Source organism: Choloepus didactylus, chromosome 16, assembly GCF_015220235.1.
Source record: "Choloepus didactylus isolate mChoDid1 chromosome 16, mChoDid1.pri, whole genome shotgun sequence".
NCBI lineage: Eukaryota > Metazoa > Chordata > Mammalia > Pilosa > Megalonychidae > Choloepus > Choloepus didactylus.
Window position 1 is genome coordinate 23,070,303 of NC_051322.1, and position 24,878 is coordinate 23,095,180.

Genomic DNA, 24,878 nt, shown 5'->3' on the forward strand with positions numbered 1-24,878 from the left:
TTTCATTTAGAAGTTAGTAAAAATAAAGATGAAATTTGTTTCCCATTCAGATTCACAGGTCACTAGAATTCTGGCCAGGATAAGCGGCTGTCCTGGTTTGCCCAGTTACAAAGAGTTTTCTGGGATTCAGGGTTTAAGTCCTGAAACTATCCCCTCCAGTGCAAACCAGGGCAGTTGGTCACTTTTCTTGGTGGACCCCTTGTTAATACCCCCACTCTGGGAGCAACATAGTAAGATGTAAGTTCCTTTCTCAATGGCAACATATTACCCCATTATTTCATCTATGAGGAGAAATTAGAACTAACTCCACTAGCCAGGCTGACCAAGTGGTATATTTAAACAAACAAACAATTTTGTTGTAATTTTTTTAACCTTTTTGTAAAAAAGGACCCTGTTCTATTTTCATTGTTGCAGCTGAAATACTGACAAGTTAATTATGAATTACAGCACAATAATGGTCATTTCAAATGTGAGCAGATGCCTTTTGCTTAGGAGCCGCGAGGACAGAGAGGTCTGAACGCAGAGTCCTGTGCAGGGGCGGGCCCAGAAAAGCCACTGAGGCCACCGCAGCGAGGACTGGAGGAGGCGGGTGCTGAGCGGGTTTCCAGAAGGCGAAAACGCATGTCCATGTCCCCCAGTCTTTTCTCGGCACGAGGTCTCCGTGTAGGGCCTGGAGTAGGAGTCAGCGGACTTAGATCCCATCCCAGCCCTGCCGGTGCAGTTTACAAGCTGTGTGATGAAGACGTCTGCTGGCCCCACTGAGCCTCAGAGCTCTTTCCAACATTAACGTCTCTGGTTCTCAGAGAAGCATGTACTTTCCGTGCCTCTTCTAGATGGAGGAAAAATGCATGCTGGGGTGGGTTTGACCAAGACATTTCCCATCCCCCACCCCTCCTTGAGCCTGGGCCTCATGCGCCCATCGTCAGGGTACAGCCCCCTCAGCAGGCCCCGCACCAGGACCCCCGCGCACGGTTGGCATCTGGTCCACGTGCGTCGTTTGGGATGACTCTCTGTGGAGGCTGATGTTCCCGTGTGTGGCTGTGAAAGTGTGCGGACCTAGTGGCTTTTCTTGCTTAGCTTCTATTGTTTTGCACCTTTTAGCTGATGGATGAAGACGCCTCACTGGGTGGTCCTGGGTTTCAGCAGGTCAGGGTGGTCACTTTTAGCCAGGTCCGACATCCCCTGAGGGGATTTTAGCATGTTTTAAATTAAGTTCTGAATGGAACATCAAGGCTTATTCTTGGGGGGTAGGAAGGAAAGTGAAGGAAGAAACAACAAAGTCAAACTTCTCTTCCCCAATCAAAAAAATAAATGTTCACTGGAGTACATTTGGAAAACTAAAGAAAGACACCATGATTCCACCATGCACAGGTTAGTCACTGTGAGTTAACATGTTGGTGTCTGTCCTCCCTGGGAGACTGAGGGAGTGTCATGGAATATCAGAGGGTGAAGAGGTTTCTGGATAAACCCACTCATGAAACTGTCTCTACTCTGTGGTTAGCTTCAAGCTGAAATCAGGTAGTGTGTGCTGACTGCTCAGAGCCAATTATGTTTGATGAAAAGCAATAACAATGGAAAGGCTGGCTCCAACTGTACTTTCTGGCTGGGCCTGGGACACACAGACTACTGAGGAGTAAATTCTCCCACATGAGGCTGTTTAGTGCAAATACCACATCCTGAACTACATTGGTCTCCTATGTCTGTGTTCCGGTTTGCGAATGCTGCCGTTATGCAAAATACCAGAAATGGATTGGCTTTTATGGGGGGGGGGGGTTTATTTGGTTACAAATTTACAGTCTGAAGGCCATGAAAAATGTCCAATTTAAGGCATCAACATGGGTATACCTTTACTAGAGGAAGGCCAATGGTGTCCAGAAAACCTCTGTTGGCTGAAAAATCACATGGCTGGTGTCTGCAGATCCCGGGTTGTTCCAGCTCCTCTCTCAACTCCTGTGCATTCTTCAAAATGTTGCTCTTGGGGCATTTTGTCCTCTCTTAGCTTCTCTGGTGCAAAGTGTCAGCAAAAGTCTACTTTAAATGGTCATCTCCAAAATGTCTCTCCAAGCTGCATCACCAAGCTCCTTCTGTCTGAGCTCTTTTATAGGACTCCAGTGATTAAATTAAGACCCACCCTGAATGGGTAGGGTCTATATCTCCATGGAAATAATTCAATCAAATGGGTCACCCACAGTTGATTGAGTCACATCCCCATGGAAACACTCAATCAAAGGATTCCAACCCAATCCAACACTAATACGTCTGCCCCCACAAGATTGCAGCAAAGAACATGTCATTTTGAGGGACATAGTACATCCAAACCAACACAGTCTGAAACCGAATGAGGCTTCTGTTGGTGGAAATGGTGCTGCCAAGGAGCTCAAACTAGCTGCTGCAGAGACTTTACAGATAGGGTCCCAAGAAGAGGCACAGGTAAGACTGAGCAATTGTGCAATCAATAAACACTCATTGAGTATGGGCTGTAAGTGGGTCAGAGTAAGGGACAAAGAAGTATGGGATGTAGTCCTTGGCATTGAGGAGCTTATGTTATTTGGATTACAAGGTACATAGCATAAAATACAAAGCAATGTAAGCTAAAGGTCAAAGTAGCAGCAAATATGAGGAACAGTGGGGATATTAGAGCAGGTTAGAACAATTTCATGTCAATGAAGGACTAGAGGTGGGGAATGCAAACCTATTTTGGGCAAGCGGAGTCTCCAGTGATTTCTATATGCACATCATCTTTTGGTGATATTTGTCTTGAAAGTTTAAAGTTTAAGGTATTGTACTAATCTGGATAAGCTAGGTTATACATTGGTAATAAATTTTTGAAATTATTCATTAATTTAATAAAATTTAATAAATAATAAATTAATAAAATAAATTTATTAGCTGTTTAAAAATTTCAGTGGCTTGACAACTGATGGGCACTTCGGACCCAGGCTCAGGGCGGGGTGGGGGAGATTTAGTTCACTGGGCACTACTAGGAAGGCAAAATTGTGACTAGGTTTCTGAAGACACCAGTTTTCTATGGCACCCCAGCTTCCTGCATGTCTTTTCATGGGCACTTTCTCCCTTCTCAAAGAGAATCAGTTGGTTTTTCTTTCTTCATCCTGGTGCTACCACCCATTTTATCTGTTGGGATTCTTTGTGTCTCCAAATTGGCGAGAGGGGGCCAGATTCCTAGTTACTTGCTCCTGGGGTTATTGTGATAATTGTCTGATTGCTCTACTTGGAAGGGCTGGGTCTTGGGGTGCTTGGTGGTGTCAGTCATGTTCCAAGGGCATGGCTTTGGCTTGGGGGGTACCATCCCAAACCCGAGATTGTAGCTTATGTTTGTCAAGGACAATCCCTGGTCACAAGATGAAATCTGGAGTTGGAGTAACTGTTTCCATACAGGGGTAGTCGGGAAGAGGGTACCAAGCTGGAGAGCTGAGTGGGAGGGAGACAAAGGGGAGTCAATATGTGAGGAAGTCAGGCCTTTCAGGAGGAAGGCAAAGGAGGAGGACTTCCCTGAAGCCGAATGCTGGGACCACTTAAAGGGGCTGTCGGATAGTAAACTCTCCCCACAACCAGGATATGGGGAAACATTCAGAAATAAGGCACCTAGGGAATTTCAAAGGGTTAGGAGAATGATAAAGTTCTCTGGTCCCTTGTCCTTGGTTTGTAGTTCATAATTCTCTTCTTTAGTTAGAATCCGGATCAACCCAACCCTCCTGCTTTATACCCAAGACTCATTATACTTACTTTTCCATCATTCCTTCTCCTTGCTCTAGCATGTGCTGACCCTTCCATTATTTAGGGCTGGATTATTTAGGGCTGGATCAGAGAGTGTGAACGGATGGGCCTTGGAGTGCTCCCTGACACAGAGGTTCACTTCTAGGTTGGGGGGAGGGTCTCCCATTTGGGTACCCCCAGCTGTCTGCAGGAAAGACCATTTAGGCTATTACCTCTTAGAAGCCTTTGCAACACATGTAAGTTTGTCTCCTGAGAATAAACACTCAAAGTAGTCATTTTGGTGTTGACGTATTTTAAGGCAGAAAGCTTTCTTGTACATGTTCCATTTTGAACGATGTGATGCTTCCAACAGGAGGAAACAAGTCTGTGTGGCTGTTTCAGTTTCTCATTTTCTATTTCTATTTAACTCTGATTTTTCTCTCCTTTAAGTCACTCAATCAATCTCCTTTACTTCCTTCTACTCTTTGTTAAAGATAGTTTCAGTGTGCTCCATTTCTGAGAAAAATACCTTGGATGAAATTTCCCCCTTAGTTCCCAACAGGTTTTGCTTGTTGATCAGGTCACAGAGGTTTCTGGAAGCTAAATCAGACATATTAGTGTTTGTGACTAAAGTTGTTTAGATCTATATCTATGTATCTGTGATATCTGCTGCAAGATGAGAATGGGTTTTAAATTGATCTTTAAGGTGTTGAATAACTGTGTCCACTGAAACATTTTAGACTTGTCATCTGAACTTATCATTTCATGTCATAGGTTGGTGAACTTTCATATGTTCTCAATCTACTTTTTTTCTTTCAGTGTAGTACAGAAAACTCACTTATTTACAATCAGTATACCAGGCACTGAGCACATCCTTGGTGTGGGAAATGAGTTCTTGTATATTATGGGCATCTTTAGAATGTGCTCATTTGGGAGGTAATTTGTTTGATTTGTTTCTGAATTTACTGTTGGACATGCATTTACTGACTGCAGATACTGGAGGGCTTTTTTAAGTGTAATTCGAGGACATACATAACTTCTATTATCCAATGATGCTGCTGGGCTTTTGCAGGGTGGCTTTGTGGCTTTTGAAGTGGAGGGATTGCTCCTGGATACATCTGAGCCTGTGCATTGCTGAGTTGTATTCCATGGGCCTCTCCTCTACGGGTTCTTGAATTTTTTGGTAGATGGGATATTGTTGTAAATGAATGTAGGGGTTGAATTGTGGCCCCTCAAAGATATGTCCACTCAGAATCTCAGAATGTAACCTTATTTGGAATAAGGGACTCTGCAGATATAATTAAGGTAGAGGTCTAGAGAGGAGATCATTGTGGATTAGGGTGAGCCCTAAATCCAATAACAAACAGAAATAGAAAAAGATACTTGGAGAAGAAGGCCATGTAAAAATGAAGGCAGATTGGTGCTATGTAGCCACAAGCCAAGGGACGCCAAGGCTTCTGGCAGGCACTGGCAGCCAGGAGAAAGGTGTGGAACATGTTCTGCCCAGAGCCTCCAGAAGGAATCAATCCCAACAGCACCTTGATTTGGGACTTCTGGCCTTCTAAACCAGGAGACAATAAATTTCTGTTGTTTTAAGCCACCAAGTCTGTGGTAATTGGTTATGACAGCCCTAGGAAATAAATCCAGTGAAGATTGTCAAATGTAAAATTTTAGGGAAGTTGGCAAACTGTGACCCCTTGGGCCAAATCTGGCTGCCGCTTGTTTTTGTAAATAAAGCTTTATTGGAACACAGCCATGCTTATTTCTGTATCATTTATGACAGCTTTTTTGCTACAACAGCAGAGTTGAGTAGTTGTGACAGAGACTGTAAGCCCTGCAAAGATGAAAAACTAACATATTAACTAATATTTTTTTGTGTGGGCAAATACAGATTTACTTAGGCAAAGGATGATTGTAGATAGCGAATTCTCTGGTGATTGCTTTGTTCACCCTTAATATATCTACTTTGAAATCTATGTGTTCATATTTTGTATTTGCTTAAAAATACAACCACACCTCTCCTATAGAAGCAAAGATATTGATTAAAAGTGTTTTGACAAAAACAACTGATCTATAGCATTTGCGTAGCCTTAAGGTAGATTGTTTGGTTCAACCTTCTCATTTTGACTTCTTGGACTTAATGTGAATTGGAAGCATTATTAGATTCGTAGGATTGAGTAAGCAATAAACATACTCACAGAATAAGGAAAAGAGCAATCTATCATTGTGTCGAAAGTCCATCTCTCCCAGATGGTCCTGGGTGCTTCTTATTTGATTAGTAATGAGGATGCAACTGGATAGGTTTTTCTCTCTGGAGTGTATGAAGTTCTCCCAGCTCCCAAACAAAAGATGTGGGTAACTAAATTTAAGTAGTACACAACAGTAGCAAATTTTTTTACCTTAGTTTAGCACATAAAAATGCATGATTTCTCTGTTGAGGATGTCAACCTCAGTGTTGAATGCATGCTTTTCCCCCAGCCTTTTTGCAAGTTTTCTGGAGAAATAAAGATGTAGAAATTTGGTCATTGAGCTACTGCTTGGAAATTTCCGGCAAATGTTGAAAAATGTGCTTCTTAGAAAAATTGTTTATACCTCATGAACTCTAAAATCCACTTCAAGGTGTTTATCCAAGGAAAATATCATGGATATTCAAACATTTAATCAAGAGATATGCTTCAGAGCACTGTTTGTAGCAATGAAAAATCGCAAAGAACCTAAATTTGAAACAATGGCAAATTGGTTAAATAAGTTATCATTCTTCCACGCTATGATTTTATTAAAGAAAATTTAATGGTACAGAAAGATGCTCTTGACATATATATATATTATATATGTATGTTTAAATTTTATTGTGGTCACATATGTATATACAACACAAAATTTCTCATTTAAATCACTTCATGTGTACAATTTTATGATCTTTTAAGTGGGGAAAAAGCAGAAAACATAACAGTATGTATGATGTAGAACATAAACACCCATTCAGAAAGACAGGAGAAAGGTGCAGATGGTTTTATATTCTTTTGCTTATCTTTATTTTCTAATGTTCTTTTATGACTATTTTTGTAATAAAACATAAGAATTTAAGTAATGAGAAAAGACTGTCCTTTTACATACTTTTATTTAGAGTTAAGAATTGTTATTGTTAGTTGGCAAAAAAAATAAATAAATAAATTTCTTTCTTTCTCTTTTGCTTCCCATAAAACTTAAGTCCTTACATTGTTGCTCACTAGCAGAGAACATTTGGACACGTCAGTTTCTTTCCCTGGGCCCCAATTTCTTCAGTGGAGCAGACAGCATTGAATTAATTGAATCTCTAAATTCTGATCAATTCTGACTTCTGAGTGATACGATGGTGTGTGCAGAGCAGCCCAGCCCATGAGCGAACCCCACTCACCAAGAACCGTACACTCAAAATAGGGGGTTACTTCAGCTGGGGGGTTCCTCCCAGGCCCTCTGAGGCTCTGGAAGGTGGGCTGGAAAAGGAACCCACCCCCCACCCACAGCTTCTTGCTGAGACCGGGACAGGAAGTCAAGCCTCCTCACTTGGCCCTGGACCCTTGGGCTGGCTTGGCCATTTTATGAGGGGCTTTCTTTAATCCTTATTGTTTTATCAGGCTGTGGCAATGCATTTTTTTTTTAGGAAAAAAAAACCCTCTAATTTGGTGTCAATTTCATGTTTTGCAGAAGTTTGTATAGCGTTTTTGTTTTGTTTTGTTTTAGAACAAATTTACCATTCCAATGTTGAGGCCATCATCAGCCTGGCAGATACTTTTCGGAAACTATAAGCCCTGAGCATTACATTTGGCCTCTAAAATTTCTGTTGTCTTCATTGGAATTTAAGTGGGCCACCCCTTTCTTCCTCCTCTCTCCTCCTCACCTGCATTCCCAACAGTCCCTGGGGCTGCCCGGGATAAAAAATATCCCCTTGTAATGGCTGAACTGTTTCCTGAGTAAGACGTTGAAGTGCCTTCAGACTATGCATTGTGATTTTGCATCCTGTTCACATTTTGTCCCACATTGTACATGGTTATCAGCAAGGGCTTTACATTTGAATTAAGGAGCCTTGCAGCAAGCCCTCTCAGATGTAACCAGGTCTGTATTTTTTATCCCACATTAATTTCTCTGTTGCTTGAAAATACAATCAGCCAGGCACAAGAACAGGATGCGTTTTGGTGCATTAGTGTGCTGGGACATTCTTGATATTGGATAGTGGGGAAAATAATTCCTAGGATTGTTCATTCATGCATTCTTCAAGTATAATTCAAGGTGCTGGCTGAAGCAGCACAGTCAGCACAGAGCAAGGACTTTTGGTGCCTGTGGTGTGACATCAAAGTTGGGGAGGGATGCAACAAAAAAGAATTGCAGTGATCGGTATACTCCATGCTCCATCCACCCAACAACTATTGACTGAGAGCCTACTACATGCCTAGCACTTTTCTAGGTATTGGGGGCATGGATAAGGCTGGTAAAGTTCCCTGCTTTGTAGGGTAGAACTTATAATATTGTGGGAGAGAGTGATGAAAAAATATGTAAACAAATTAATAATTTCAAGTGATGAAAGAAAATGCTATGAAGGCAAATAACACAGAGACTGACGGGGGCAGTCAGGGAAGGCTTTGTGAGGAGGTGGCCTAAGGAAAGATTGGAATGGGGTAAAAGGGCAGGGAAAAGTGCATTGGACCAAAAGTCAGGTCCAAGTGCTTGTTCTGCCTCTGCCACTGCATGGGCAATGGGGACCAAGTCCTTCAGCTTCTCCAGGACAAAAATATCTCCCTCATCAGATGATTGATTAAATAAAGTGATGGATGTGACTGTAACATTTAACAGCAATGTATCATTATTGATAATATTAAAGTTTGTTGCCTGATTTGCATTTATAGAACCTATGGAAAAATTGCACATGGGGGCTGCTATTGGTGGTTGCGACTAGTTCATGGCTATAGACAGCCAAGCACAACCTTTCTGGAGTCCTACAAACCTCCAAGGAGAAAACCTGCAAACACTGAGGATAAGAAAAAGGACAACCCACTGAATCTCCTCATTGGATAGGGTGTGGGTGTGTGTTAGGGTATGTGTGTGTGGGGGGGGGGAGGGATGTCTTCTGACGGAGACAGAGGCAACCAGTAGTGCTTTCCAACACACGATAAAACAGTTTATTTAAAAACAACGCATCCAGTACTTGTGTTTGGCACATGAGGCAATGAGGCAGGCACATCCACACTTAACAGGTACATTTTGGGAGCTGTCGAAGCAAATCATTGCATTTTCTTCACAAACTACAGTCACGATATACACGCAATTACCTCTATGGAAGAAAGATGACGGTCCTTATTCACTGAGAAGCAGGAGGTATTTACACGGGCCTCAGTCCAGCAGCGTGGGCTCCTTGCAGGCCTCGGTGGCCCTGGCACTCCGGCAGCCTCGGAGGTTTTGCGTGGAGCTTGTTTCTAAGGGCAGCTAAGGCTGCGCCACATGAGACATGTGAGTCTGATTCCTAAGGGCAGCAGCTTTTTCCAAAGAGCAAGAGAGCTTTTGGTCTGTGTGGGAACTGGTGAAGTCTTCAACGCCAGTCTCAGCCAGTCTCAGCATAAAACAGCATTTCCAAAACAAATGCATTTTCCAAAACAAATGCACCATGTGCACGGGAGGGGGAGGGGCGCCACGGTAATAACTTACATTCATTGTTCTCCGGCCTTTTGAACTTTTGGTTTCATCATTACTCTACAAGAGATTTGTTCCTTGTTCTACGTTGATAAAACATTGTTTAAAATGATGCTAAAATGAAATGGTGAAACCCAAGTAGGTTAGGTGAGAGAAGATACCATATACATTCCTTTGTTTTGATTTCTAATTTATGCTTTCACAGTGGATTGTCAGCTTCCCATCAAAAGAATGGAGGCAGCATGATGTAGTGCAGTAGAATCGGTGATTGTGATACAGAGACCTGGATTCTAATTCCAGTTAACTAGGATTCTACTTCCAGTTAACTAGCTGGGCAAGCGGGTCACTACCTACTTTCTTAACCTGTTTTCTCATCTCTACATTGAGGATGTTGATCTAGAATCTAGACCTGAGATAATGTCTAGATCTGTGAAGTTCTGCTATGGATTTAGGTCCCCATGTGAGGAAGTAAACGGAGCTGCATTACGAGGTTTCCCTATTTTTGTCCTGGGAGAGTTTCAGTGCTAATTGCCAATGCTAGATCTCAACTCAGTAACCCCTCCACCCCCACACCAGGGCTTATGGCTGAAAACTATTCTTTCTGCATACTAAAGGCTCAGAGCTGGATCTTACGATGTTGTTAAAGAGTATTTCTAACATGGAGTTTGATTATTCTAAGCCTTGCAAAATGGTCTAGATTCCAGATTTCAAAAGCAACTTCCCCCTCCTTTTTAGCGAGTGCTTCAAAGACTTTATTCTACCTCCATGCATCGGCCAAACCCTCTCCCATTGTCTGTCCATTTTTCTTCCCCACCTCCCCAGCTAAAAATATTATGGGAGTGGCTGGTTCTTCAAGGTTGGTTTTGCGGTGGATTTGGTCATAATAAAGTGGGCCTAGCTCTCATGTCCCTTCTGCTTGTAGCTATGGACTTGTCTCTGTGGTGTTGGGAAAAGAGCCAGAGGGTGAAGATAAACTTTGGGTCCATGCCACATGCAATTTGTTGTGAACACAGAAAAACATCTGAACTTGTACCTGACCCATTTAAAGCAAAATATAGCTTCCTCAATGTAGAGAAATAAGCTCATTTTTGATGGCTGTGAATATGAACAGAAAAACAGAGGTATAACCTAGTCTTTCAAACATAGTATATAAAATGTCCAAGTCAAATTGCAAACATTTACAGTCTAGAAATGCCCTACAGAATTTGTAAGATATTTTACTACATCAAGGAAAATAAATAGATTTGGTCCTTCGTGATCTAATTTTGATTTACCACACACAGAATAAAAAAATCTGTGGCCACTCATTGTGTCTGAGGAATTAAGTACCTTTTGTTTTCCTCAGAGTTGTCTTCCAAAGGATGTAATTATACCCACCAAGAATGACTTCCACTAGAAAAATTTTCAATTTGCAAACAAAGCTTGTTTTGTGGGTCACCAGGGAATCTGATTTCTACACAGTAGAGGATTCACTCACAAGCAGAGGTGAGAAAGAAGGAAAGTTACTCTTTTGTTCAATGCCCAGGGGGGTTTTCAGTGGCCAAATGTTTGTTGGTAATTTTTTTTGAGGGTCCGCCTTACGTAACTTGGCTAAGGGCAAGGCATCAAATGACACCTTCCCCTACATCTGCCTGGTCAGTCATGGAGGTTGCCCAATGGCGTTCCTATTTGGTGATGTTTCTTGCCCATTGGGAACTGTTCTCAGGGCAAATAAAGCCCAGCTGGGTGAATACTTAGGTCCTGGGCATGAGGCTAGGCTGGGTGTCCCCTGGTGGGGTAGAGACATTTGAACCCAGGAGCCCTTCTAGGTGTGGTGGGGCCAGGTGAGCACAATGGGTGGTCCTCTCCCTGCTCATTTGTGGGCATTGTTTCTGGATGTTGGTGAATTTCATATTGTGTCTGGAGGATAAAGACTAAGGGGGCAGGGATAACTAGAGAACTGGGGAGACAGGAGTTGGACTGTAAGATATGAAAAAAGACCATCAAACAGGGCTCCAACTGGCAGTTAAAGAACATTTACCTGGAAGGCTACCCTTAGAAATTAAAAAAACTTTGGCTGCTAATTGCCTAAAGTACTGAGGAGTCTGTTGTGAGGTTCATAAGAGTCACATGGCTAGGAAATATTTTGGACACATTAGGGTCCACAGCCTAAAGGACCCAATAATATGCTCTTTTGCTCAAAATTGGTAAAACTGACCAAGGCAAAAATGCCTACCCTGGGGAGCCATTTGGGAGCCCCTCCAAAGCCACTGATAGCCTCTCCTTTTTGGCATTCACTGACTTGGAAGTTGTTCAGGCAGTGCTAGGCTATAACCAGCTCATACTGGCTCCTGAAAACATTTTGTTAAGTTTTTAGCTGGTTGACATCAAGTTAGTAGAGAGAAAATGACTACAATGAGAGTATTTACACCGTGGAAATTGGTAAGTGCTATAAATAGAGCCAGCTGTTAAACATTCACCAGCACACCAAAGAGCTAAAATGGTCTCTGAATCACAGAGAAGGGAATCAGAGGAGCCCTTTAATAACTATGATGCTTAAAGGCTTTGCATGTGTACAGCTGAAGAAAGAAGCCTGGCCAAAACGTCATTAAGATAGCAGTGCCTTGTCCAACAGAGGCTGGTCCCAGGAACCCAGGGCCAGCTGAGCATCTCTCTTAAACTGGGTTGGTCCTAGGATTTTAGCTCCTTGAATTTTCTTTTATGATTGCTTTCGTTTTAGCCTTAGAATCCTTGCATTTCAGACGCTACCTAGAGCTTGAAAAATCAGACCCCTTGAGTAATATTTTAGGTGCTGAGACTGACTTCCAAGTTGAATCTGAAGGAATCATTGAACTTCTCTGTTTCTCAATCTATCAGTTTCTAAAAATTAGTGACATGAGACCTGCCTCTTGGTTTGAATTATGAAAAGTGAAGTATAAAGAGCTGACTTTTGGCTAAAAAAAAAAATGCTTTGCTCCCTGCTTTGAATGTCTTTAGGCTCACATCCATTCTGACTAAATTGACCATCATTATTTCCTTATTAGTTAGTGACTATTCAGTTCAACCAAAACTGCTAAATGGTTGAGTCACTAAGACTGTGTCTACATGGCCACATTCCATGATAACTTGAAGGGACAGTTCTGATACTAATTGTATGAGGAGTGATAAGCATTCAGATACTTTGATCCAAATGGTATATATGACTCTGTTAGATATTGTTGGTTCCCAAATGCTGGCTGCATCAGAATCTCCTGGGGATCTATCTAATTGGACTTATTGGACAAAGGTCTGGGGTAAAGATGAAGAATTGTATTTTAAGGGGCTCCTCATATCATGCAGCTTTGTTTGCTTGCTTGTGGATCAGCAGTAAAATCCATGTCCTAACCCTATAATCCCACCATAAACTTAACATGGATTCAGTTATTCTGTGACAGGCTCTTCATTGTGATTCCACCATAATCAACAAGAGAGTGAGCTTCATTGAGGATAAAAACATCTATTGAAATGCACATGTCTTAATAATGTCATCACAACAAAAGACATTTTAAGAAATACTGCATAATATAATAATGACATTCTAAAATGTTTCCCATTTCAAATTTTATATCTTTGTGGCAAAGCAATCAGAGTGTGAGAGGCATAATTAGTCATTTTGGTCCTTGGTGCCAACTCATCTGTGGCCTTGATTAATTGGGTCACAGAATCCAACCAAGGTCCAAGCTGGCCAAGGTACATTAACTCCCCAGTACCTGTGATGCTCCACCTGGTTCTTCAGTCACATCCACAGCCCCAACTCTCTTTGTAAGCAAAAGGACAGGTCTACACATTCAGGGAGAAGAAGAGGCTAACCAGAGGCTTTGCCTGGCACATTCAAACAATCATGGGGAAAGAAAAAGAATTTACAGATCCAGAATTATACAGAAAATTTCACAGTCTGTCATTTTGCACATGAAGACCCAGCCAAACTTATTTGAACATCTTCTCAACATATTGAGCCAAATGTAATAATTCAAAATCTGCTGTTTGAAATTACTTACAATATGGAAGGCATTGACAAAAGGTATATTTTAACTCAAGGGGCACCAGCTGAAAATTACACATATAGAGAAGTATACAACCATTCTCAGTATTCAATTTCTAAATTATGCATCCATGTTATTAAAACAAGGTTTTATTAAGATGAGTAGCTCATTGGATATGCTTCCAACTGTCAACTGTGAACTGAAAGTAACTGAATTATGATTTAACAGAATCGTGATTTACCAGGTAAGAATATAGGTGATTATCAGTTGACTGTTGTATACTTAGGCAAGTATCTCCTTTATTTTTTTGCATTGAGAAATAAACATGGGAAGGGGAAATGTGGCTATCTTTTTTCCTCTCTTACACCCTTTCCAATGTATTATTTTTTCATAATAATAAAATGCCCAGTGGATCCCAGACCAAAATCACTTTTCCTTTGAGCCCATCTTCATTTGATACTCATAAGGCCAAGAAACACTGGATGAGGGATCCTAATTACTCCACTAATTGCCTATGTGCTTTGGGAAAATCACATAACCTCTCCGTTTCTCCATTTTTTTATTTGTGAAGTCAAGAATTATGACTAGTTAAGCTCCAAGTCTCTTCTAGTTCCAGTGTCTTAGGATTCTACTTGTCTGTCCTTGCTTCCTTTGGCCTCAGGTCAACACTTCTTTGCTGTCTAAGGGTGTCTAATTACTGCCTTGCCCAAAGTCAGAAGAGACGCTCTTCCAGTCCTCGGCTTCCCCATCAAATTAGGCTAGTCCTCACACTCACTTGTAGTGGCTAATTGATGGCTCAGGCCAAGGAGGCAGGGGAGCTTCTCCTTTTGCATGTTCTTGCTGGTGGTACCACGGTCAGGTGCCTGACAGCAAAGTCACAGATGGCCCAGCAGTCACGGCCAGCATGGGAGGCAGACGGCCCTCTACTAAACATGCAGCACTTTTAGGATAGTCAAGGACACTTAAGACACAGACACAAAGCTTGAGGAACCATATTCAGATTAGTGCCCCCCCACCCCCACCCCACAACTTAATTGATCACTTGTGTTGGTGTCATGGGTAGATAGCCTTGGGGACTTTATGGTGAAATTTATTCCAATAGCTGAGGATGGAGTCTTTGGTGACTAACCTTAAAGAGCAAAAGTTCTGATAAAAGGATGCACTTCACATGGAACAAATATAGCAGGGGAAATGACAAAGCTAGGGGTTGTATCTGTAGCAGAATCAGTCCCCTGCTCAGTCCCCTGCACTTGACCACACAGGCCTGGAAGCAGCAGGACAGGCAGCAAATCCTTGTTCCATTCACACAGTCTTTCCAACCTGGAGGCATGAGACACATGGACTTCTTTGGGTGATGACAGTTATTATATAGGTTTAAACCTGGAAACAGTCTTTAAAAACAAGAAGAGATTTTTGTATGATCAGCTAGAGCCTGTTTCTCTCTCTGTTTGGAATGTAGGTCCAGATTATAATGAACAATCAACAGAATAGTAAAAGCTGCCATATGTTGTGCAGTCCTGATGTGCCAAGAACTGGGCTAAGTCCTTTACCCACCTATTTCATTTAAGTTTTGCAATAGGAGGGATACAGGCTGCACATACAGCATTTTACAAATTATGAGAATTGTGGTTAACCAGGATGGGAAGGTTTGGGATTTTCTTCAGAGATTTTTAAAGAAAAGGGAAGGATGGACTTTTTGGATCGGCCTCAGGGAAGCCCTTCCTGGAGATAGGGGATGAGCCTGATCTCTGACCCTCTAATTCTGGGAGAAGAGTCCACTTCCTCAATATTTTGAGTCCTAGTTAAAGTGATAGATGTAATGATGTTGGGAGATGGAAGAGTCCACTCACTCTAAGATGAAGGTGGAGACAAGAGTGAAGTGAGATTAAAAAAAAAAAAAAACTCCCTGAACTTAAAAAAATAAACAAACTTGGCATTATGATGAGACCAAATTTAAATGGTCCACCTTAGTAAATTTAACTGATTTTAGGGATTTGGGTTTTTTGCTTTTTTTAATTTGCCTGCTTTGAAGTGTCTATGAACTTAGGTTTAGTGAAAAATAATGGGTACATTGGGATTAAAACCCCAGAGTCTGAATCTGGCCTGTGTATCATTCACATTAATATCACTTAGCTGTAAACAAATGATCTAAGTGCTTAGGAACAGCCAACTAAACACTTCTGTCAGTTATCAATCTCTCAGTGTTCCTTAGAGCACACACCACAAGAAATGTAGTGCTGTCCTCTTTGAAGGGACAGGGATAAAACACAGTGTTTTGATGCCCATCAAATTATAACACTGAATTAAAAAATGTTTTTAAGATCCCCCCTTTTAATTATTTCAAGTACAGAGCTTTTTTTTTAATTGTTCCTCATTTTGAAATGTCTGTTCCTATTTCTTCCCATTTATTTAGATGATTGCCATTCACAGCATATTGTCAGAAAGATGTGCCACAACTGGAAACACATCTGAACCTGGATGGTTTTTTTCTTTCACTAGTTGATATCCAGGTCTAGATTAGAGAGCTTTCTGAAGAAAATTAGAATAAGACAGCTCTCTCTAGGACCAGGCAGAATATGAACATAAAGGCTGTGTCTTTCCTTATTGCATTTCATTTAATTTTAAGCATGAGTATACCATCCTGAGGAGGGCAATGAGCTGATTACTGAGCTACAGCAATTCTTTTTAACAGTATTTGAAACACTGCAAGCAATCTAGATGAGATTTCTGGAAAAGAATGAGCTACCCCAAATGTACATAACAAATGTGATTGATTGGCCTTTGGAATGAAGAAAGAAACTCTTATTAAAACTTCATGTCAACTTGGCCAGACTTTGGGCTGGATTGGAAGGACAAAGTGCTGCTCAGTAAAAAAGCAGGGATGACAGTAATGGGATTTCTACTCCTCGGCCTGAAATAATGAAAAAGAAAACGGCCAACTAATTCCTTCATGGCAGGGCTATACAGTCTCAAATTTCAAGAGTTATTCAGTACCAAATATTTCCATTCCACAATGGCTTTTTCCTTTTTAAAAGCTTATAGATCTGATCCTGGTGGACATGGGAACATCCAGTGTCTACAACTGCCTTGAAGGGAGCAGATGGTTCTGGAGTGGTGGGGTGGACACAGTGACACTTGAAAATGACCCTAGTCTAAGCACAATTTACATGGGGGCCTGGCCTGGTCAATCTCGAAGCTTCTCCTCTACCCGGACCCTGCTGGTTCTCAAAGGCTCAGGTTGGGCAAGGTGGTTTCAGTACTGTAAGGTACACAGAATTCCGTAACAGCTTCTACATTGATCTTTTTCTTCCTTTTACTCTGTATATCCCAAGCTCGTAAGCTGATTCTTTATCTCCATATTCTAAGAGAATATTCAGCCTACTGCCTGGGTTGGGATTTGGGGCAGCACCAGACCCAGGCTGGAATGCCATTGGTCTGGCCCTTGTGGATGTGGCAACAGTGATTTGCCACATGGCACTCATGTCCAGAGATGCAGTGCCCCCCACAACATAGGCCCCTTGTGATAGTGAAAGACACAGTGTGTTACACAGCACTCACCACAGAGGGCCCACCCTTCGGCTGGATACATGTAGGGGCTAGTTAGAACTTAATAGGAGATGTTTCTTATAAAAGTAATCATAAGGGGATCCACCATGATTTGTTTGGATTGTCATGAAACATCAAAGTTACCCAGAGCCTTGAACACACCAAGTACAGATGCAACACATACAAGCAAAGCTAATTCAATACGATTCCTAGCAAATTATTAAGCTCCATGGTGATGGAGTCAAGGGGGTTGCTGGGAGAGATACAGAGAGCCAGAGAGATAGATAGAGATAGATAGATTGATAGATAGAGATGAGATATGCAAACCAATTTTTTATCTTTCCGGTTTTAAGAGTCTGATCCCACTGGCAAAACTAAGATCCTGCCCAAATTGGCCAGAGGCCGATAATTACGAGGATTTTTCTGAGCAGAGCTGCAAAAACTACAGCCCTATTCCTCATAAGAAATGGGAGGCAGTTTATGATTAAAATCCAAACAAGAAAATACTTCAAATCATTTCATCAGCAGCATAGTTCCAAATGCAACATTCCTTTCATCAATTAGGTTTAAATCATGTGGCTTAGATGCATCTGTCCTGCTAAATCTGCTAAGACCCTTATAAGAGCAGTGCAAAAGAGGGAGAGAAGACATCTTTCCTTTTTAAATGGCAGACAGTCCTTATAAGAAATTGTCTAGGGTTCTATCCTGAAAACTATTCAATTTGATTTGGGGCACTTTTTAAACAGCCGTTTGGCACTTTCTGATTAGAGTCCTTAGGCACAGTGTGACAGAGCCAGCTTGGTGAGCCCTTCCCCATGCATTCGGTAAAGCAGCTGAAACTCGGCAGGCAGCTGGTGGGACTCCTGCCACTTGGTGGTAAATTTGGTTCCTTTTTTGTCATAGTAATGGTATGGAAGGTCTTCCCTTGTGTTGGGGTCAAATCCAAAAGGCCAAAATCCATACAAGTGGATTTCTTCACATATCGCTGACGCAAGCGTGTACATAAGAATACCTGTGCTCAGCCGTTTAGGCGACAAATGTTTGTTTTTCCAGTACCTGTGGAATAATAAGTACACGTGGATTCAGAGGCCAGCACATCACATTTCAATCAGATAAGTCAGCATGACTGGGCTGGGAGGTGGATTTGTTCAAGTAACTTAAACAGTACTTGCTTTGAATCTATCTTTTGGACCACAAAACAACCTCTGGGCACGATGGGCCACATGATTTGGGGGACCCAGTGCAAAATGAAAACTTGGGCCCTTTGTTCAAAAATTAAGAATTTCAAGATGGCGACAGCAAAGCGTTAAACCGAGTACAGGGCACTTCTAAATGAGCGACCCCAGGCACCCGCCTCTGGGGCTCCCTAAAGAGCAGTGCTTCTGGCTCAGTGGTGACGCCACAGAAGGCAGCCATGAGGATGGCTGAGCTTCTCATAAATAAAGGGCCCTTGGCTGTGGTGTTTAATCTAAGGGGACCTTCTCTGGCATTTCCCTACCCAAACCTAGAAATAAATCCTTGTTCCTGGGTTTGGAAACACTTATTTTTTTCCACCCTCTTGTAAAAAACTGTATTCCCTGCTCCTTCATCTTCTAACTGGGGGCCTCAAGCTCCTTTTTGCCTGTAGGGACTTAAGAAAACTATTTACATACTTTCTGAGTTAAAAAAAAAAAGATAAATAATGGTTGTTCCTTCCATATTTAGATAGTATTCTGAAGCCTTCTCAGCCACATTGCCAAATATTTGAGATTGCTGTGTGTGTGTATTTATCACTGGCTGTGCAGGCAGAATTAAATTATTGGTGAATCAGGATCCTATGGACCATATTTACTTTCAGTTTTCATCAAACCAATGTGTTTGGTTTAACCTGAGTGGCTATGGGGCATTCTGTCTAACTCCGTGGCCTTCTGGAAGTCTTGGGGCAGGGTTGGCCACACAGGCCAGTATCTGGAAATTTCTAAGCACATCCAGGTCCTTCTTTACTACTTCGAGGCTTCAGGGATAGAACTTTCCTCTTATAGAGTTGAGGTAATTTGCTTGGATGATTTGAAATTAAAATACCTACTATTATTCTTGCTTTATAAAATGTCCTGGATTCATGGCTCTCAATTCTGGCTCCAGATTGGAATCGCCTGGAAACTTATTTAAAAATACCAAGTACCTGAACACCACCAGACCAATAACATCAGAATCTCTTGAGGAAGAGCCCAGGGAACAGTATTTTTTAAGCTCTCCAAGTCATTCTAACGTACAGCCAGAGTTGAGAATCACCAGACTAGATGAAAATATTTCATCTCTGGGCAATCTGTTGAATTGTAAGGGCAGCAAAGACCTTACAAAATACTTTTCACATGTTTTGTGCACTCAAATCTCAAACCATTAAGGCAGATTATACAATTTATGAGTTACTTGGACATCTACAAAACAAACATCAAATAAAAAGAAAAAACTTGAGTCAGTTGCATCTTCTTAAACAAGCACACACTTGATTTGCCTAATTTAGTTGTTGGTATTATTGGGATATAGCTAGCCATTAAAAAAAAAATCCTGATTCATGGTGATTTCCATGATTACTTATTAGGCTTGCCACCAGGGAGGGTGCAGGCAACAGAAAGGGGAAGCCGATGAAACACCAATCTCTCCATTTGGAAGTTGGTTACTAGAAGGAGGTAGGAGATTGAAATTCTTAACTAGAATGATTCATTCGTTAATTATAAAAGATAAGAGTTTACCCTAAAGTACTTTGTGCAAACTAACCATAACAACTAATTAGATTCCTCCACCCCCCACCCCAAGAGATTACAATATTGATTTGCCATCTGGTGGGGTATGAGTTAAATGCAATAAAATATACACACCTGTTGACATGTTGCATTATATTTCCAGGCCAAGCCAATTGGACCTTTAACTGACCTCTGTGTTCAACAAAAAAGTCAACTAATGTCCTTGTAACAGTTGCTGAAGTGTGAAAGAAAAACGCAGGGATCCAAAGAATGGCCCCATCAAGCTTTTTTAAACTGAGGAAAAAGTTGTTACGGTCCTGAATGGTCAAAAGATTGTTGTAATATTTTTCCAGGATGCTGGGGTTGAAGGTGGTAAGGTTGGTTTTTCTTCCAACATCTCTTTGGAAAGCCTCCGTAGGGGCGAAATTGCAACGGAAAACAAAATCTGATTTATCTATTTCTTGTCCACACTGGCTCCCTGTCAGGATCCCACTATTTCCAACCACAGCACAAATATTATAATGCTTATTCATAATGGGTGACACATCTGGAAGCAGTGATCGGAAGTTATTGCTAATAGAGAAAACATATTTATGGCTGGAATAATCATAGTGCATCAGTTGTCCGATCCGAACACTATTCTTGGTCAAAGAAAAATTTTTTATTACATCGACATGCTGCAGAATTTCTTGCCTAAAATAAAAAGAAATTCATTAAATGTATCCCATTCGAAGAATTGATTTTCCATCTTATGTCTTAAGCTGCCATTTTATTCAGACAAGAATCTTAGGCATGCTGAAATTTTGAACCCAAGAAACATTATACATTTATAATAATTGTGGTCTTGGTAGGGAGGACTGCATCAGAGTCTAGAGATGCTCTGAATGTAATCCTTTGGGGCTTGTAAATGTTGTGACTTACAGTTTTAGTTACCTTTTCTTGGTTTTCTGCTTTAGATGAAGAGTGTATTTGATCAAGGTGGAGGTACAGGCCAAACTGTGCCAAAAAGTACAGGCAGACAATGTACACAGACTCCAAGGAGCTCAAATTAACACATGAACAGTGGTGTCTTTGAGTTTGTAACTAGGGACTACTTGTTTGCTACAGGATTGCAGTATTCAAGGAAGATCAAATTCTCATTGGTGTCCAAACAAAAGCCAAATAGATATGAGTCAGTACAGTACTATTTATTATTAAAATATGAAAATGGTTAATAGCAGTGGATGCAGTTGAATTTTTAATAGAAATGAGATGATAATCTCATTAAGGTCCTTTGAATAATGAAACAGGGATATTTTTTCCTACTTGATTATGCAGAAACACAACTGGTTGGAGAGCTCTAATCCTCAGAAAGAGAGGCTCTTGAAACCCTGAAAATTTGTGTATATTCCAACAAGTTGGAGGATAAATAAGGCAAGGGTGTTGTTTAGAACTAATTTCAGTTTGCTACCATGTCGACCTTTAAGTAAAATTAAGCATCCCCTCTTAAAGTGTCAGCTATTAAAATATTTAAGAGAGATGAGTAACATGTTACTTTACTGCTAGATTCCCCAAAGCTAGGAGATCACATTGAATCTCTTGTGTCTCTTGCCTACAACCTAGTAGAAATGAAGCTAAATGCATTCATCACTGTACCCGGAATTTTATTTTTAAAAATTATTGCATTCTTCAAAGTATAGAGCAACATAGACTGAAATCTTTCATCCAAAATTCCCAAAGTTACCAGTACTGTTCTTACAAGCTGTTAAAAAGTAAGGTACGTTTAAAAGAATACTGGTAAAAATTAAATTAAAAATTGCCTAATAAGTGGATTGAAAGGAAAGAAGTTTTAAGAAGGAAATACTGCTCTGACTGGTCATTTGGGTCACATGGCTTAGTATGGGAAGAACATGTTTACTGAGTTAGCAATATGTTTTGGGGGAAAAGTCTAATGTGTTTTATCCATTAAGGTTTTCTGGATTGTCTATAAAATTAATATTGGATTAAAAACCCAAAAGTCAAAGAAAAAGCACTTCTAGGATTTTAGAATTAATGAATTATTTTCATGGATTAATTTCTAATTATACAGCATATTGAAAATTTTAATCATAATCACGTGACAAAAGACAACTTTTCAAGTAAACATTTTCATGACACCATGGATATCTACTGAATTTGTTTTAATTCTGCCAGTAGATTATAAAATTAATATATAGAGAGCAATAGCTAGAAATGCTATGACCACACACAACCCCCTAAATATAGTGGTTTGTAAAGTAAGTATTTATACCCCCAATGAGTACACTAGATGGCTCACATTCCTCTTAGCAGCATAATAATCCCACTAAGGAGTAGAGTGTCATCTCAGCTTGCTAAGAGTAGACAAGTACACTGAGGAGAAATACATAAATTTGAATAAATCTCATCTTTCTTCCCTCTCCCCCTAACAAACAAAACAAAAACTAAACTTCATTTATAAAGATGGCTATAAGACATTAATAAAAATGATGGGTAGCTTTTCAATATATTAAAAAGCTGTAAAGCTTAATAAAAACAAACAGGCAAAACCTACACAAACCATTCTTAATTATCTGCATATATCTGGGGCTAAGGTTTTCACTAGTAATTTGATGGAAATGGATTATTATGTTTTCTGTGTTTCAATGAGACTATGCCATTTAATTTTTTTTTCCAGTGGGGGAATGAAAATGCACTGGGTGGTATTTTTCTTTTGCAGTTAACTCCCTACTCCGTCTTTATGGAAAATAAGTGGCACTGGCAGTACTAGTCTGACATGGTGCTCAATCATGGTACTCAATTAAGTCCAGGTTAGGAACTATATTGGAAATATCTTTTTTTTTTCTTTTTTCATTCAAATTGGTAGTCTTGATATTTTCTTTTTATGGCAGGGTGCTAGGTACTAGCATTGGTTACCAGTCAGCGGGTATGCAATCAGGCCAAGAAGATAATGCAAAAACAACTCTGCAGAGGGAGCAAAGAAAGATTTGTGTTGTTTTTGGATTTTGTTTGTTTGTTTAGTTTTTGTTTTGTGTGAGTTCCAGAATTTAAAAAAAACACGTTTTGGATATCTTTTCCCCCTATCCTACCTTTGATGTAAAAACGCTGTCCGATTAAATTTCCACTTAGAAGGTTTCTCTTGGAGTTCCTGGGTCAGAGAATTCGTAATGGGCACAAATGACGGGTCTAGAAACTTCAGCGCAAACTGAGACCTGGAGAGGGACATGAGTACACAGGCAAGCGTGCTGGCCTCAGCCCGAGGAAGCTAAGGTAGCCATTGAAGTCCAGTGGCGGGGAGGGGGCGGTTGGCACATGACACTGGCTCCATCCCACTCCAGAAATCCCTCTCATTTGACCCACCCTGTGCTTCCCACACTACCCGGGAGGAAGAAAGAAAAGCAGGGAAATCCATCTCCATTGTCCATTCCCCGAGTGCTGGAGAGACCATAAAATGGCCGTCCTGCGGAGAGCAGGGGCGGGAACCCGGCGCACAGCTGGAGCCGGCTGCGCGGCGAGAACCGAGAGTCAGCACCGCGGACAGCAGCCGCCCCGCCGCCCCGCCCGACCCGCGACGCCCCCGCAGCCCCGGTGAATTGATTTTTGGAGAAGGCAGAGAGAACCAGAGACCAAGGGGAAGGCTGGGGATGGCTCCTGCCTTAACCTCTTCCTTCCCTAGTCTACATCTGGTTCCACTCCCTGCATCCTGACGGGGATCCCCGGAGGGCTGGCCAGTGCCGCTCTTCTGCCCAGGTGGGATTTGTCTACTTCCGCACCCCTAGCAGGGTTTGGACCCAGGCTGTAGTTCGTATTTGCCACTCGCCCCTCTGGAGGCCCTGCCGGGAGCGCTCCCTGGGTCACAGGTAGGGGCGCGGGCTCTCGAACTGCTCCAAGCTGCGCCTGGCGCCGCCTTAGTTCCACCTCCCGCCGCCGGTGACTTCGACCAGGGGCGAGGGGAGGCGCCCTTCGGAGGTTCGCTTCCCGCAGGGGGCGGGGGAATTGCAGAAATGCCGGAAAGAGGGGGTGGCAACGGGGGGAAAGGGTCGAGGGAGAACGTCCCAGGGGCTTCATGAGAATAAACCCACGCATCACTTGACGGGTGGGAGAAGAGAGAAGAGGCGGAGAGTGCGAGGGAAGTCGGCGCCTGCGCCATTAAATAGCCCCTGGACTGCCCCGAGCCCGGGCCGCGGCGGCCGCAGAAGGGGGAGTGGAAGGCGCTCACCTCACGCATGTCCATCTCCCCTCCCACTCCCAACACACACACACACACACACACACACACACACACACACACGCTTCTCCCTCCACTATCATTCTCCTTAAACACATCCCCCATTTCAAAAATGGGAGGAGGGATGCCGAGGAGAAATAAGGAGAAATGCATTCACATCGATTAGGACAACGGGCTTTGGGGGCTTTGGGTTAAAAAATAAAGGGGGAGGGGAGGGAGAATCAGAGAGAGGAATGAGAGGACCACGCAGTCATCGTGCCCAAAGTGTCTCGGAGAAGTCACAACCACCTCTTCTGACAGCACCCCCCTCCCTCCCATAAACCAGATAGCCGAGGGCGCTCAAATAAAGGCCCGCACTCACCGGAATCCCGCGTGGAACATGTACATTCGGGGCGCCCCCGGGCTGGCGTACTTGGGAGTGGTGAAGATGTTCTCCTTTTTCAGGGACACGTAGCTGATGAGCGATAAAATCAGCAGGGCCACGCTAAGCATGACCAGCCCCAGCACACTGGCGACCCGGGCCATTTTGCAATTTCTCATCCCGAGCTGGGCTGGGATCAAGGAAACCGGGGAAATCGGTCCATTGAGCGGCCAGCAGCTCGCTGGCGCGTGAGTGTGCGTGAGTGTGTGTGTGTGCGCGCGCGGGTGAGCGTGTGTGGCGGGGGAGGGGGACCCGGGCAGAGGGAGCCGCGGAGAGCCGGGGGTGGGGGTGGGTGGGGGACGGGAGCCCCAGAGAGAAGCCGGACCCCCAAGGAAGGGGCGAGCTGGGCCAGGAGGCTGAGCAGGAAGATGGAGGGTCTGCGCGGCGGCGTGGCGATGGGACGAGCCGTGCAGTGCGTCTCCGGCGGCTGGCTCAGGCTCCCCCGCGCGTTTCCAGCGAGGCTGCCATCTCCCCCGCCGCCCGCGAGATAAATGTGATTGGAATAATGTTACGGTTCGATCTAAGCACAGGATTTAATTAATGAACTCTAATCTCCCAAATAACCGAGGAGGAGGGAGGAGGGG

At 42.4% G+C, this 24,878-nt stretch overlaps 1 protein-coding gene across 2 annotated transcripts; it reads right to left on the bottom strand.

The window, feature by feature from the left end:
- Nucleotides 1–8,847: 8,847 nt before the first annotated feature.
- On the bottom strand, nt 8,848–24,535 carry ST8SIA3 (ST8 alpha-N-acetyl-neuraminide alpha-2,8-sialyltransferase 3). Of its 2 annotated transcripts, XM_037806223.1 has the most exons (4): nt 24,235–24,531; nt 22,735–22,857; nt 19,784–20,341; nt 8,848–17,981 (listed from the first exon to the last, which is right to left on the bottom strand). In XM_037806223.1, exons 1-4 carry the CDS (start codon nt 24,411–24,413, stop codon nt 17,699–17,701), a joined length of 1,143 nt encoding a protein of 380 aa, XP_037662151.1. In that variant the 5' UTR covers nt 24,414–24,531; the 3' UTR covers nt 8,848–17,698. The 2 variants fall into 2 exon arrangements, with proteins under 2 accessions (XP_037662151.1, XP_037662152.1); XM_037806224.1 differs by lacking the exon at nt 19,784–20,341 and having other exon boundaries at nt 24,235–24,535.
- Between the last annotated feature and the right edge of the window lie 343 nt (nt 24,536–24,878).